Source organism: Tasmannia lanceolata, unplaced genomic scaffold (genome assembly GCF_043159265.1).
Source record: "Tasmannia lanceolata isolate RefF3 unplaced genomic scaffold, GAP_Taslan_0.1 ptg000019l, whole genome shotgun sequence".
Classification (NCBI taxonomy): Eukaryota; Viridiplantae; Streptophyta; class Magnoliopsida; order Canellales; family Winteraceae; genus Tasmannia; species Tasmannia lanceolata.
In genome coordinates, this window is record NW_027518696.1 from 21,494,420 (window position 1) to 21,510,435 (window position 16,016).

The 16,016-nt window shown below is 42.8% G+C and overlaps 1 protein-coding gene across 2 annotated transcripts in view; it reads left to right on the plus strand.

The window, feature by feature from the left end:
• LOC143853195 (putative methyltransferase PMT7) overlaps positions 1 to 15,331 on the plus strand; it is a 49,542-nt gene extending 34,211 nt beyond the window's left edge. Inside the window, exons 7-8 of one of the 2 annotated variants that reach the window (XM_077362936.1) lie at positions 11,475 to 11,634; positions 14,437 to 15,331. In XM_077362936.1, coding sequence (XP_077219051.1) covers positions 11,475 to 11,633 — 159 coding nt within the window. In that variant the 3' untranslated portion in view covers position 11,634; positions 14,437 to 15,331. Of the gene's footprint in view, positions 1 to 11,474; positions 11,899 to 14,436 lie in introns of those variants that run through there. The other variant, XM_077362935.1, reaches the window with a different exon arrangement.
• The last annotated feature ends 685 nt before the right edge of the window (positions 15,332 to 16,016 follow it).

Sequence of the window (16,016 nt, forward strand, 5' to 3'; positions counted from 1 at the left end):
TATGCTTCCGCATTAGATTTGGCTACAACATCTTGTTTCTTACTCCTCCAAGACACCAGATTACCTCTAAAAAAGTACAATATCGGGTGGTTGATCTCCTGTCTATTGGAGATCTTGCTCAATCCGCATCAGTAAACTCTTCTATTCTCTCATGACCATATTTCTTGAAGCACAAGCCTTTCCCTGGAATACCTTTTAGATACTTAATGATCTGAACCACTGCTGCCCAATGAGAGGTATGTGGAGAACTCATGTACTGAGTGACCACTCCTACAACATATGGGATATCAGGACGGGTAATAGTTAGATAGATTAACTTTCCAACCAGCCTTCTGTATCGACCAGGATCATCCAACAGGCCTCCCTCTTCAGGAAGAAGTTTTACATTTGGATCCATAGGTTCAGAGGTAGACTTTATCCCCATTGAGCCTGTTTCCTCTAAAATGTCCAACATATATTTTCTCTGTTATAAGGAATGTCCACCCCGAGAATATGCTACCTCAATTCTATGGAAATACCTGAGAAGGCCCAACTCTTTAGTGGAGAACTCCCCCCTTGAAGGAAGGTCTTTAGCCTCTGTATGCCACCTTTGTCATTCCCTATGATCACAATACCATCCACATATACTATAAAAAGATATATCCAGCAGCGGACTGGTTGCTGAACACTAAATGATCAAATGAACACCGCTTCATGTCGAAGTGTAACACTGCATCACTGAACCCTCCAAACCATACCCTGGGGGATTGTTTGAGCCCATAAATAGCTTTGCGAAGGCGGCAAACTGAGGAATACATTCCCCCCTGAGCAACATACTCAGGAGGTTGCTCCATATACACCTCCTCAGTGAGATTGCCGTGAAGGAAAGCATTCTTCACATCCCATTGATATAACGGCCAGCCCCGATTAACGGCGAGGGAAATAAGAATACGAACCAAGGGTATCTTGGCCACATGTGAGAAGGTCTCCTGATAATCCACCACAAACGTTTGTGTATATCCTTAAGCCACATGGCGCGCTTTGAGATGTTCGATAGTCCCATTTGGAAGTTACTTAACAGTGAAGACCCATAGACAACCAATAGGATGAGTTCCAGAGGGAAGAGAAACCAGCTACAATGTGTTATTAGAATGAAGTGTAGCCATTTCGGCATCCATGGCAGTCCGCCACCCGGATGAGCAAGAGCATCTGAACGGACTAAGACACAGAAATAGAAGATAAGCTAGAAACGAAGGAGTTAAATGAAGGTGAGAGATGCTTATAAGAAACAAATTGTGAAATGGGGTGTGTAGAAGTACGAGAGCGAGTGCATGAAGCAATAGAAGAATCAGATACAGGAGGAGTACCTGATAGAGACCCATCCGATTGAGGAAGAGAATTGGCGGGCGGAGAGGGTGCCATTGTAGTGGGAAGAACAACCTGGCGTGATCCACTAGTATAAACCTGAACCTCATAAGTAGGTGGTGCCTCTATAGTCTCTGTAGTAGTCATCACAGGAAGTGTCTCGCGAGTTGTATCAGGAGGACCAGACAGAAGCGGAAGTGACAGACTGGGCATTTCAATAGGAGCGGGAGCGGGATAAGGAAAATAAGGAGTAACCTCGAAGAAGCTGACATCTGCAGAAACAAATGTTTTTCGCAGTCGAGGACTATAATAATTGTATCCTTTATGGGTGTGAGAGTAACCCAAAAAGATACATTTCTCCATACAAGGATCTAGTTTGCTATGTTGCATGGATTCTTTGCCCCTCTATGCCGAATCCGTGTCGACACGTCTCCGCATCCGAATCGGACATGGATTCACGTGGGACACACCCGGATTCTTGGTGTAGCCGTGTCCAGCATGAATCCCTTTGTTTCGGGCGAATCCGATTCATCGTTATCTCTTTTGAAATGCGAATCCTGTATATTTTCCCTTTAAACATATTTTCTTCTTAACTTTTTTTATATGAAAGCACAACCCATACTCTTTTAATAAAAACCCTACCGCCTCGACCTTCGAACATTGACCCCCTTCCTCCAACTTTCTTAATACAAAACTCGCCTCAATCCTCAAAATTTTCATATATATATATATATATATATTTAAATTTTAAATTTTGAAAATTTTATTTTATTTAAAAATTACCAAATCCGAATCCTACTTTTGGGGGTTTGCCGAATCCGACACCACGAAACCGAGTTGGATCCCGACACATGAATCCTAATCCATGCAACACTGCTAGTTTGTAAAGACCAGGAGCCAACTTATGAACAAAACAGGTACAACCAAATACCTGAGGAATTAAGGGAAAAGGATCACCCAAGGGGTATAAGATGAAGAATAGTGTCTGGCCAGACAAGACAGAGGAAGGGAGACGGATCCTTAAGAAGCAAGTAGTGAGAGCTGCATCACCCCAATATATCTTGGGTACTCTCATCTAGAACATGATAGTGGGAGTCATATCTAATAAGTACAATATCTTCCTTTCAGCAACTCCATTCTGCTGCGAGGTATAAGCACAAGAAGATTGATGGATAATGCAACGAGTATCAAGAAATTGATGGAATCCATTACCCTTGGATTACAGGAATGAGGAATCGGTATGGATATCAAATTCCATACCCATACCAATTCCCATGGTAAAGGGAATGACAATTCGGATTGTGATGTTTGGATGGGTTTTTAGAATCAGGGAATTGTACATTTGCCTCCTCTCCGAAACCCTCTTTTCTCTCATCAATGATCTCTCATGCTTCTCCAAACCCACCTTAGCTTTTCTACTGAGAATTGTTTTGGTCGATAAAAAATCTTGACCAACAGAAAGATTTAAATCCTAACCCTAAGAAAGGGATACCAACCCTAACCCTATTACAGCCTTTTGTAGTAGCGATTCAACTAAACCCTATAAACATCACCAAGATAAAGATCCCGTTAGAACAAACCCTAATAAAAAAAACTAGTAGATAAATACAGATTTACTAGGAAAATACAGGGTATTTTGCTGAACCGGCCCTGAAAAAATTCGGGTTTTCCTTTTTCTCCATCCGTCTCATACTAAGAAACCAGGTATCTTGCCGACACAACCCTCAAACATTTTGAGTTTGCTTTTTTTTTTTTCCTTTCGTCTCAGCGAGAAAATGAATATTTTGACGACAGAGATAGAGCTTTGGAGTGGCTGTTTTGGGGGGAGAGAGAGAGAGAGAGATGGATGGGAATCAGAATACCACCTACTTAGGCGGGTAACGAAATCTCCCCGATATTCCATCCTTATTTCCGCTTGGGGTCTCCATACCCTTTCCTAATTTCGTGCCAAACGTGTGAATTAGCCCAAAAAGAATCGAACTCCCATTCTTATTTCCTAATCCAGTCATCCAAACACGCCATTAGAGAAATATTCTCTAGCATTATCAGTACACAAGCAAGAAATAGAGCATTTAAATTAATTTGCAATTTCAAAATAAAAGGTACGAAAAACATTAAAGATTTCAGAACGATCTTTAGGAAGAAGTAACAAGGTAGCACATGAATAGTGATCAACAAATGTAACAATATATCGAAATCCATGTAAAGAAGTAGTGTGTGAAGGACCCCGTACATCAGAATGAATAAGTTCAAAAGAATGCGACACACGGCGAACACCACGTGAAGGAAAGACACGCGATGTTGTTTTCCCATCTCACAAGACTCAAAAGAAAAGGACTCAACAAGACTAGACACAAAAGGTGATTGTCGAAGCTTTTCGGTAGGAGGATGGCCCAAACAACAATGGCACTAATAGGCATCAACATAGGTCCGAAGCGCAACACCAGCACAGGTCTGTTCAAAATAGTATAGTCCACCGATCTCACGGCCCAAGCCAATCCTCGTCCCAGTCTTCAAATCCTGAAAAGTACAGTAAAAAGGAAAGAAAGAAAAAAGCAATTTAGAGATTTAGTCAACTGACTCACAGATAGTAATTAATATGAAATGAAGGGACACAGAGAACAGGAGATCAATGAAGTCCATTAGAGGTGGAGACGATACCAACCCCAGAGACGGGGGATGCAGTTCCATATGCTAATGTAACAGTCTGAGGGGTCATCACGGTTTTAAATTTCGGCCGAAATGAAAAGAAATGACCGCAAACGACATTTACATGAAGTCGTTTCTTTACAAGATTTCGACGAAATTTAATCGAAATTCTGAAATTTCGCCGCAGTTGAAATTTCTTTTTTTAGCCAATTTTACAAAATTTCCACCAAAATTTTAAATATGTCCACCGAAATTTATGAAATTTCCACCGAAATAGCTAAAATTTCCACCGAAATTCACACTGAAATTTTTGACATTTCGGTCGAAATTGAAAAAAAAAACCGAAATCGTTGTCGTATTTTTACATGATTTCGGCTGAAACCGACACCAAAACCGAAATTTAAAACCTTGGGGGTCATAGAGGGGTATGATTGGAAAGAAGAGAGAAGCTTAGAATTACCAGTCATGTGATGAGATGTCCCTCAATCTATGAGCCATGATCCAGGAGCAGTACTAATAAGAAAACAGGATGGGCTACCTTGTTGGGCAAACACGGCAGTGGATTGCTTGCCTTTGTCACATAAATACAGAAGTTCCTCATAGTCAGCACGACTGACAAGTTAGAAGAGGCCTATGTAGCAGGAGGGGGAGGGCTATCAGAGGTAGATATGAAAGCATTAGCAAGGCAGTAGGGGCGAAGTTCTGGATGTAAATCATAGTAGTAATCAACACTCTGACCGTCCATACGACAGTGGCTTACAGTAGCGAGACCCACGTCCAGGATCTCCCCCTGAAGCATGACCACTAGCACAGCCACGACCACGACCACTACCATCACGGCAACAACCAAATTTGCCAAAACCATGACCTCGATCGCCACTAACATAAGTAGCACGGGCGGATCCATCAACACTAGGGTCACTAGCCTGAGCCACCCTCATATGCTGTGCCCGAGAAAACACTTCAGCGAGAGATGGAAGGACCCAGAACTAACAATCTACTGCCGTATCTGTAGATAATCAACTTGGCATGAGTCACTTCTTCTCACTGGAGCATCCAAAGGCCTATGTTGGATATGCCCAAACCATCTTAAGTGGTAACCTATGTAATTAAGATAGGGCCATCATTATTGGTGACCTATGTAATTAATGGAATTTAGTTTTTTATTTTTTGAATTATATGGAACTTAGTTAATATATTGATGCTAGTGGTTGTAGAGTTGTAGTTTGCTAGTGGTTGTAGAGTTGTAGTTGAACCCTCAAGAACTCAGTTTTCCTCTACTATTCTGTCTCTTCTCTTCTCTTCTCTTTGCGGCTTCCTAAGATTTGGCTTCCTTGTTACTGTCTACCGAAGAGAAAATCTATTGTTTCTTTTGAAATATCCTTGTTTTAGTGTTTGTAATCATGTCCTCTGGACGATCTACAAGGTCCAACACCTGTTATCTGCTACAATGTCTATCACAAGTGTCCTCTATACACTTGTTGAGGAAGAGAATGAGAGAAAGAAATTGTGAGTTAGGGAGTCTCCCCCTCACTTATGTATTTATATATAATGAGAAATGTACAAAAGACGCATATGCCCTTAGGCATATACATACACTAACACTCCCCCTCAAGTTGGAATGTATATGTCAAACATTCGTAGCTTGCTACAATTATCACTCAATTTAGCTTTGTTCAATGGCTTGGTAAACATATCCGCTAATAGGTCCACCGATCTAGTGAACACTGTGCATATTTCTCCTTTCTGAATCCGGTGGTGGCAATCAACCTCGATATGTTTAGTTCTCTCATGAAAGACTGGATTTGTGGCAATGTGAATCGCTGCCTTGTTGTCGCAATATAACTGAGAAGGAGATGATGGGGAGAAACCGATCTCTGATAAGAGAGAGCGTAACCAAATGAGCTCTCCACTTGTACGTGCTATAGCTCTATACTCCGCCTCTGCACTAGATTTGGAGATAACTTCCTGTTTCTTACTCCGCCATGACATAAGATTACCTCCCACAAATGTGCAGTATCCTGTGGTAGATCTCCTATCAGCTGGAGATCCTGCCCAATCTGCATCTGTGTACCCTTCTATCTTCTGATGTCCATGTTTCTTGAATTGTAACCCTCTACCTGGAGCACTTTTTAAATACTGAAGAATTTGAAAAACTGCTGCCCAGTGTGAAGTACGAGGTGAACTCATATGTTGGTTGACAGCACCAACAGCAAATGAGATATCTGGGCATGTGACTGTAAGGTAGATGAGTTTACTAACCAGCCTCCTATATCTGCCCGGGTTATCTATCAAGTCTCCCTCTTCAGGTAGTAACCGTCCATGGGAACTGAGGCAGGTTTCACTCCAAGACAACCTGTCTCCTCAAGCAAGTCTAAGACATATTTCCTCTGTGACAGAGAAATCCCCTTTGTCGAATATGCAACTTCAATACCCAAGAAGTATCTAAGACGACCCAAATCCTTGGAAGATAACTCATTTTGCAAGAATGTCTTCAATTTCTGGTTCCAACTATATCACTGCCAGTGATGATGATGTCATCGACATAGACTATCAAGAGTACACACCAAACTATAGACTGACCAGCTGAAGACAGAATGATCAACCGCACACTGCTTCATAGGGGTGGCCAACCGGTTCGGTTCTCGGTTCCCGGTTCCATGAACCGTAAGAACCGAACCGAACCGTAGTACACAGTAGTACCGAACCGAACCGGACCGAACATAATCGGTTCGGTTCGGTCCGGTTCTTCGGTTCTAATGGCTAATTATTAATTATTAATTATAATTTATAAAAACTTTTAATTAAAGTTATAATATAAGTTACTTTCTTATTATAAGAATAGTATTAACTATTACTTATTAATATTATAAGTAATTTATATTATTAAGTATATGTATAATAGAAATATAAAAATATTATATATATATATATATATATATATATATATATATATATATATATTCAAAGTTCGGTTCTTCGGTTCCGGAACCGAACCGAGAACATTAGACCCGGAACCGAACCGAATAATTTCGGTTCTTCATCAATAGAACCGAACCGGACCAAAAATATTTTTTTACAGTTCGGTTCCGGTTCGGTTCTTCGGTTCCGGTTCGGTTCTTCGGTTCTGGCCACCCCTACTGCTTCATACCAAAGCGCATAATGGCATTACTGAACCTTCCAAACCATGCTCTAGGAGACTGCTTGAGACCGTAAATGGCTTTTTTTAATCGACACACAGAGGATGACATCTTCCCTTGAGCAACATACCCAGGAGGTTGCTCCATGTAAACTTCCTCTCTGAGCTCGCCATGAAGAAAAGCATTTTTGACATCCAATTGATGTAGAGGTCAGCCTTGATTGACAGCAAGAGAAAGTAGATCATGCAATGAAGGAATCTTGGCCACAAGAGAAAATGTCTCGCCATAGTCTACACCAAACGTCTGAGTGTACCCTTTGGCAATCAAGAGCACCTTAAGGCGCTCAACAGAGTCATCAGGCAAATATTTCACAGTATAGTCCCAACGACACCCAACGGAGCATGCACCAGGAGGCAGTGAAACTAAATCCCAAGTCTGATTTGCCTGAAGGGCATCCATCTCAAGGTCCATAGCAGGGCGCCATCCCGAGTGATCACGTGCTGCAGCCAAGTACTTTGGCAAAGAAGCAGAAGAGAGAGAGAGAATACAAAACTGCGGAAAGCAGGCGTGAGAGCATCATATGAAACAAAAGACGAAATAGGATGAGCAGTACTATGAGACCGAGTGCGGGAGGCAATACGAGAGTCGATAGATACCTCAGATGTGGAAGGAGGGAGCTTCTGATGGGCTGGCGATGACGCTGCCGGAGATGAATGAGCTGTAGAGGTATGGCGGCGCTGATAGGTCTTCTTAATTAATGGAGCTGGAGGATGTGAAGGTATCTGTAAGGGAGAAGAGGTATCTGGAGCATGAACCACAGAAGGAGAAGGTAAGAGAGACGATGGAGATGGACAGATAACCAGGTCAGGAAGAAAGGGAATCAGTAGAGGAAGATCTGAAGAATGAGAGAGTGGGGTCGTATCCGGAGAGCTCAGAAAGAAGGGTTCAATCTCGAAGAAGGAAACATCCGCCGATACATAGGATCAACGCAACCGAGGGCTATAACAGCGATAACCTTTCTGGGTGCGTGAGTAGCCGATGAAAATGCATTGTTCAGATTTAGGATCTAATTTATCCAAACCAGACCCAAGATTGTGGACAAAGCAAACACACCCGAATACCCGAGGAGGAAGAGGAAATGGCTCATGATGAGGACGTAAAATTGAGAAAGGGGATGAGCCGCCTAGAACCGAGGATGGAAGCCGATTGGCCAGATAGTTAGCAGTGAGAACCGCATCGCCCCAATAAGATTTGGGAACTCGCATCTGGAAGAGAAGAGTGCGAGTTCCATCCAATAAAGATCGCATTTTCCGTTCAGCTATACCATTCTGTTGAGAGGTGTGAGCACATAAAGATTGATGTAGTATACCGCGAGTGGAAAGAAATTCCTCAAAAGCATTGGACTTTGAGAAATATTCCCTGGCATTATCAGTGCGAAGGCATTTAAGAATGCAATTAAATTGGTTAGTAATTTCTGAATGAAAAGTATGAAAAACAGAGAATACTTCTGAGCAATCTTTTAGTAAATAAAGCCAACACATACGTGAATAATCATCAATAAAAATAATAAAGTAACGTGTCAAAAAACAGAGGTAGTCCGCACGGGACCCCATACATCGGAATGCACTAAATCAAAGGGGTGCGAGGCCCGACTAACAGGCCTAGACGTGAAGGACACCCTATGGTGTTTCCCAAGTTCACAAGCACGTAAAGGGGGTAACAAAAGAAGAAACTATAGATGTATGTCGCAAACGAGCAAGGCTGGGATTCCAAGACGACAGTGCCATTGATATGCGTCACTGGAGCTGTGTAAAATAATATGAGAAGGGGTGCAGTCCAGACGATAAAGCCCATCTATCTCACGGCCCGAGCCAATCGTCCTCCCATTCAAGAGATCCTGGAACAAGTAGTAAGAGGGATAAAATGAGACAGAACAGATGAGATTTTTAGTAAGCTGACTAACTGAGAGTAAATTAAAGGGTGACTTAGGCACACATAGAACAGAGGATAATGTAAGTCCAACACAAGGATAAATATCACCAACACCAAAGATAGGAGTGGAGCTCCCATCAGCCAGTGTGATGGACTGATAAGAAAGTGGACGAAATGAACGAAGTGAGGAAGTACCTTTCATATGATTCGAGGCTCCAGAATCAATGATCTAAGAGCTGGAGTTAGTAAGAAGAGATGCAGGGGACCTACCTGGCTGAGCAAAAGTCGCAGTCGGGGGATGGCTGGTAGATCGGAGACACTGTAACTCATCATAGTCAGCATGAGACATAAAAACACCATCAGCCTGAGGCCCAGTGCTGGGCGGAACAGAAGCAGAGGAAGGTTCAGAAGAATCTGGTGCAGCGAGGTGTGCGGAGCGGCCAAAAAGAGCCTCAGAGGAAGGACGAAGCTCAGGGTGCAAAACAGAGCAAGTCTCCATATAGTGTCCCTCACGACGACAATGCGAGCAATATGGACGTGGTCGGCCACCACGCCCTGCAGGAAGATCACGTCCACTGCCACGACCACCACGACTAGAATCACGGCCACGGTCACGACCAAAGGTGCCTCCATCCCGAGTAGCACGGTCACCTATGCCATAGGCAGCAATGACAGTAATATCAACCGAAGGAGCTGACACAGATTCACCAAGAGTACACTGTTGGTCACGCAAGTAAACCTCCTGAAGAGAGGGCATCGTGCCAGATGCAAATATCTGCTGACGGAGATGCGTGTACTCAGGACCTAAAGTCTCGAGAAACTGAACGACACGTATCTGATCACGCTGCTGCATCGCCGTAGTCAAATAAGTGGTAAGAGGCATAAGAACATCTAACTGCTGGCAATGGGAAACAAATTGACTTTAGTAGGTCGAGAGAGGAGTGTCTCCGCGGCTCATCCACTGAGAATATGTGGAACAGATTCGAGAGAGGTTGCCTTTCCCGGAGAACGTAGTAGCAGTATGATCCCAAACCTGGCGAGCAGTGGGAAGGTGTATCATGGTCTCGGAAATCTCAGGGGATATACTCTGCCAAAGGAGAGTACGGATAAGGGCATCATCCTGCTCCCTATCATAAGTGGGATCACTAGAAGGAGGGGCGTCACGACGAAGAATAGAATCTTCCCCCTAACAATGAGATAGGTCTCCACAAGCCACTTTCCAATTCAGGTAATTGGAACCATCAAGCCTGACTGTGGTTATCGGAGGAAAAGAACCATCCATCGAAGAAGACGGAGGGTTATAAGAGGAGGATGGGCGAGCCGCAGGAACAGTAGCCACAGGGGGCCGCCTGTGAGAGGGATCCTCAATAACTGGGCTATCCATGAGTAAATAATCAAAAGAGAGAATCAACTGACGAGAAGAAACGATGCCAAGACGGAGAGCAGAGAAATCAATAACGGAGACCGCAGCTTCGAAGAGAGACAAATGATAAATAGGGCATGAATGAAACCCTTGCTGTCATGATGAAGACACAGATCTAGGGATATAAGATCATAGCCGCGAAAAGAAGACGAAAGTAGGTAAATAAGGATTTAAGCCATTAGGAGAAGAAGGACAAAGAAAAAGTGAGGCTGCGGGAGTAGATTTCTAGGCTATAGAGATGGTTTTTTTTTTTTTTTCCGTTTTGGGTTAGGGTATGGGTGGAGAGAGGGGCTGGTGGAGAAGAGGGAGGGGGTACGAGTGGAGGGAGGGAGGGGCTGGTGGAGAAAAGGGAGGGGGACGGGGGGCTGTGGAAGGGAGAGGGAGAGGGGTGAGGGGGCAGGAGAGAGGGGCTGGTGGAGAAGAGGGAGGGGGTACGAGTGGAGGGAGGGAGGGGTTGGTGGAGAAAAGGGAGGAGGAGCGGGGGGCTTGGGAGGGGAAAAGGGAGGGGGGGGGGGGTGCTGGGTGGGGAAGGAGGGGGGAACGGGGTCAAGGGAGGGGCATGGGATAGGGTTAGGGAAGGGAAGGGAAGAGGGTGAGGGGGCGGTGATGTTGGGTTAGGGTTAGGGTTAGAGGAGAAGGGAGAGAAGAAGAGGGAGGGTGAGGGGCTGCAATGGGGGTCCCTAGGGAATCAAAACCCTAGGGCTCTGATACCATGTTGAGGAAGAGAATGAGAGAAAAAAATTGTGAGTTAGGGAGTCTCCTCCTCACTTATGTATTTATATATAATAAGAAATGTACAAAATATGGATATGCCCATAGGCATATACATACACTAACAGCACTAAATAATTCAAAAACATTTTTCAAATAATAGTTCATGTATACATCTTCAGATTCATTTTGGATTTGATGACATTTTTTATTTTGAGGATAGTATGTACCAAATGCAAGTGTTTCAGGTTTCATAAAAAATTTCAAATGCGCAGGGATTTATTGTTATAAGAGACGAAGAATCCATTGTGTCAAGAATCAGAGATATTGCACCAAAATTTCTCTGGGATGTTAAATCCCACATGTTGGAAGATGATCAAAAGAAGATGGAGCATGTGCTAATTTGCAGAAAGAAGTTCTGGGCTATTTCATAAGGTACTCACCTTGCATTTGTAGGGATACAAATTTTGTTCGCACCTACAACATGGTGCCTGCATTATGGATGAGTTGGATATTTAATACAAGGGTTCTTGCTTAGGCCTACATTTTTATCTGTACATTTACTTTTTCTCTGCCTTACAGAATGATGCAAAGCATAGTGTTTCTAATGAAATTCATTATTTAATTGCTGCTGAACCTTAATCGTTATTTACTAGAGAAGGAATGAAACGGGGCAAATTTTTTCCCTCTTATATGGTATTTCTTGTGCATGGAACTATTTTAGTTCTAAATATGGCATTACTAGAGAAGGAAAATATAATACAATCAGAACATGTCTGAGATGTTCATACTGGAATGGAAAAAAATCACTTTACACAACATCAAGAATAGGAAACTCATGACCAAGGAATAGTTCTCCCTCCGCACCCTACGCTGAATAATCCTCTTCAAAATTCACCTTACTGTCATGATTAAAAGATAGATCCAAATGGTTGCATAGATTTAGATTCTGTTTATTGTCCACTAGCTTCAATGTAAACTCACTACCCTTGTTCATCACATCACATTTAGGAAATCTCCTTCAATAAAAAATGCCTCAAACCACATTTATGATCTTTAACTGAGCCATCAACACCAGCCGACCCATATTTTTTAAGAAGAACCATCAAAATTTAGCTTGATAGCTGGGATAATTATAGCACTTCATGACTTGGTGAAACATTTTATCATGTAAAACCTATGTCGCAGGTTTGTGCTAGTGTCAGAATATGACATGGGTACCAAGGGTCAAATTTGGCAATCATAAAAGAGCGGATTCGTGGATTCAATCCTACATTTTAGTCAAATTTTAAGAATTTAATACATATATACGATAATGTGATTTAGCAATTTTTACATTGGGAATTTTAATAGGTTTGGTAAATTTAATATCTTCTTTCTGTATGATAAGCTTACTATTAGTATGGATACATCTCAAAATCTATGGTCAATGTAAATATTTGCTATTAAACTTCAAAAAAGGGAATTGATATTTACACTCCCTTTTTTAGTAATAATATATAACTTTTCCTTTAATTTACATTTTTCTAATGAGCTGTTGAAGGATGTTATTATTGCCAAAAACCTATGATCAGCCAACCATGTTTAATTGAGGTGTTCCATTATCAAAACAAGAGAGTGCAGATATCATATATTGTCAGAAAAATGTAGATAAAAGAATCTAGCAGTGTCGCAACCGAATTGATGGAGTGTAGGAATCCCATGTGTCTGACACGAGTACTCCGCCTGTTCAAAGGAACCTGTTAAGTGTATTAATCATTGAGGGTATACTAGTCATTTCAGCTAGTACACCCTTTACGTTTATATATACGGAAAAGTGTTGCTACTCGGTCTTGTAGCTAAGCTTATCTACTCGGTCGGGTTAAATATAGTGGAGGCCCACATTGTTTGGTTGATCCAAACAATTCACTTGAAAGCCTCTTACCTAGATAGGGTGTCCACAAAAAATCAGACCCATAGGATGATCCTAACCCATCCAACAATGGAGGGAAAAATGGGCAGATTTGTGGACAAACTGTGTCTGTCCTTTTTTCTCCCATTTTCCCTCCACTGTTGGATGGGTTAGGATCATCCTATGGGTCTGATTTTTTGTGGACACCCTATCTAGGTAAGGGACTTTCAAATGAATGGTTTGGATCACCCAAACAATGTGGGCCTCCACTGTATTTAACCTGACCGAGTAGATAAGCTTAGCTACAAGACTGAGTATCAACACTTTTCCAATATATATATATATATATATATATATATATATATATATATATATATATATATATATATATTTGTGTGTTGTGTGACATACACAACACACTCTCTCATTCATGTCTCTAATTAATATGGTATTAGAGCCCCAGGGTTGACGTGCCCTAGGGACCAATTTGGGATCCACTATCAACTCTCCACCAGTGCCGCCTCTCTCCTCCATCCCTTCCTTATACCGCATCCCCTCAAACCCTAATCCAAGGTAGCCGCATCCCTCCCGTCTTCATATTTTTCGTTTTTGGGTTTTTGTCAACCTCAAAACCTCCCATTGTCGCCTTCCCTCACTGTTTTGGAGTTACTGCCGCCCCTCACCACTTCTCTTTTCTTCATCCTCATTGCCGCCCCTTACCTCAACCCTCTTTGTTCCCTTCCACAACCCTAACCCTAAAATCCATCCCAAAACCTAATCCTAGCAGTTCACCCCCCCCAAAACCCCACCCTCACAGTTCGCCCACCCACAAATCCTTCGCACCCTCGAAACCCTAACCCAAATCTCATTATATCATTGCCCCCCCCCCCCTCTTCTCTTAAAACAAAAGGCTATTTTTTGGCTTTTACAACCCTCAAACCCTAACCCTAGATCCTAAATCCCTTTCCAACAGTCCTTAATACCTTTGCATCTACATCTAAGCCTAACCCTAACCCATCTCACTTTTCCTTCTCTTTGAGGGCTTACACACTCAACCCTACGAATTTTCATCTTATATCTGTTGGTTCTGGGGCGATGGTTGATGATTTCTTCTTCTTGGCGATGCTTCTGCGTGTTGGTGGGGTATCTTTCCTCCGGAACTGTGCATTGACGTGTGGTGACGATGGTTGGCATTGTCTATGTTTGAGGTTTTTGATGATTCTTTCATTGGTGACGTGTTGTTGATTTGTTGGTGCTTTGTTGGAGCCTTGTTAGTGTTTATTGGTGGCTCCTTTGTGGTGATTGTTGGTGATTTGCTGTTGGTGGTGTGTTGTTGCCTGTTGTAGATATTCATCATGACTGCGCTTGCCCCATCTACCACCACCGCTGCTAGTTCTTCCTATATGTCTCTTCCTTTGCTACAGATGACCTCCATCAAGCTTGATGGATCAAATTACCCAGCATGGCGTCGGGCGGTTTAGATCTATCTTCGTGCCCAAGGCAAATCTAATTACCTTATGTAGGATCCTCCTCCACTTAAGGAGAAGACATTTGAAAAGTGGAGCTAGGAGGATGCTATCATTTAGAGTCTTCTCTCCCAGAGCATGGAGCCGAAAATTGCTGGTCATATGATGTTTCTTGACACTTCCAGAGGGGTCTAGCGTTGCTCCAAGACACTATATTCGGCTGAAAATAATTTGACGCGGATCTGCGATGTCTACTTGGAGCTCTTACATTTGTGATGTGACGATTGATCTGTGGCTGATTACTATTCCCATTTTGTCACCTTATGCGAGCAGTTTGATACATATCTATCCTGCTCCACAGATTCGGGTGTGCTAGAGAGACAAGCACGTGACTTGCGCGTTGTCTAGTTTCTCGATGTCTTAGAGCCCGAGTTCCTTCTCATTTGTCAGCAGATTTTGGGCCTTGGTTCTTTACCGTCCCTTGATGAGGTTTTCTCCCGTGTTCAGCACGCTATGCGGACCGAGACCCCCGGTTACTCCTCCGTTGAGTGATATGCTCTCGCCGTGCATTCTAGTTATGGTTTTGGTGCACGTGATGGTCGCAGCCGTGGCCGTCGTGGTTGTGGCACTGGCTAGGACTCGGGGGAAGCTGTGGTGTTGGGGGCTGTGGATCCCGATACTATACCCACTGTGGTCTGGACGACCACGCTATTGATTTCTGCTATGACTTGCATCCTGAGTTGTGTCCTCCCAGTTCTGCTCATGTTTCTGTAGCTACTTGAGAGAGTTCCTCTCCTTTACATGATTGTTTTTTATTAAAGATCGTTCTGAAGTTTTTACTGCATTTCGTACATTCTATTCAGAAATTGCAAATCAATTTAAATGTTCAATTAATTACTTACGTATTGATAGGACAAAGGAGTACTTCTCTGTGTAATGGATTTCAACAATTCCTTGATTGTCATGGTATTACCCATGAATCTTCTTGTCCCTATACCTCTCAGCATAATGGCATTGCTGAGACGGAAATTCGATATCTTTTAGATATGACAAAGATTCTGCTGTTTCAGATGAGAGTGCCCAAATTATACTTGGGTGATGCGGTCCTCATAGCCTGTTTCTTAGGGGATCATCTCCCTTCCTCTGTCTTATCAGATCAGAAACCATTTTCTGTGTTATATCTGTTGGGTGGTCCCAAGTGTCTTTGGTTGTACCTGCTTTGTTCAGAAGTTGGCTCCTGGTCTTGACAAGTTGGATCCTCATGCGGAAAAGTGCATCTTTCTGGGTTACTCTCGTACCCACAAAGGTTATAACTGTTAGTCTTCTCTTGCAGAAAACTTTCCTTTCCGCGGATGTTACCTTTGAGTCTACTCCATACTTTTCCGATCCTGTCCTTGATCTTGTTGGTGAGCCTTTCCTGCCTCTTCCATTACTGTTGGCTTCTCCAGAGACCACAACTT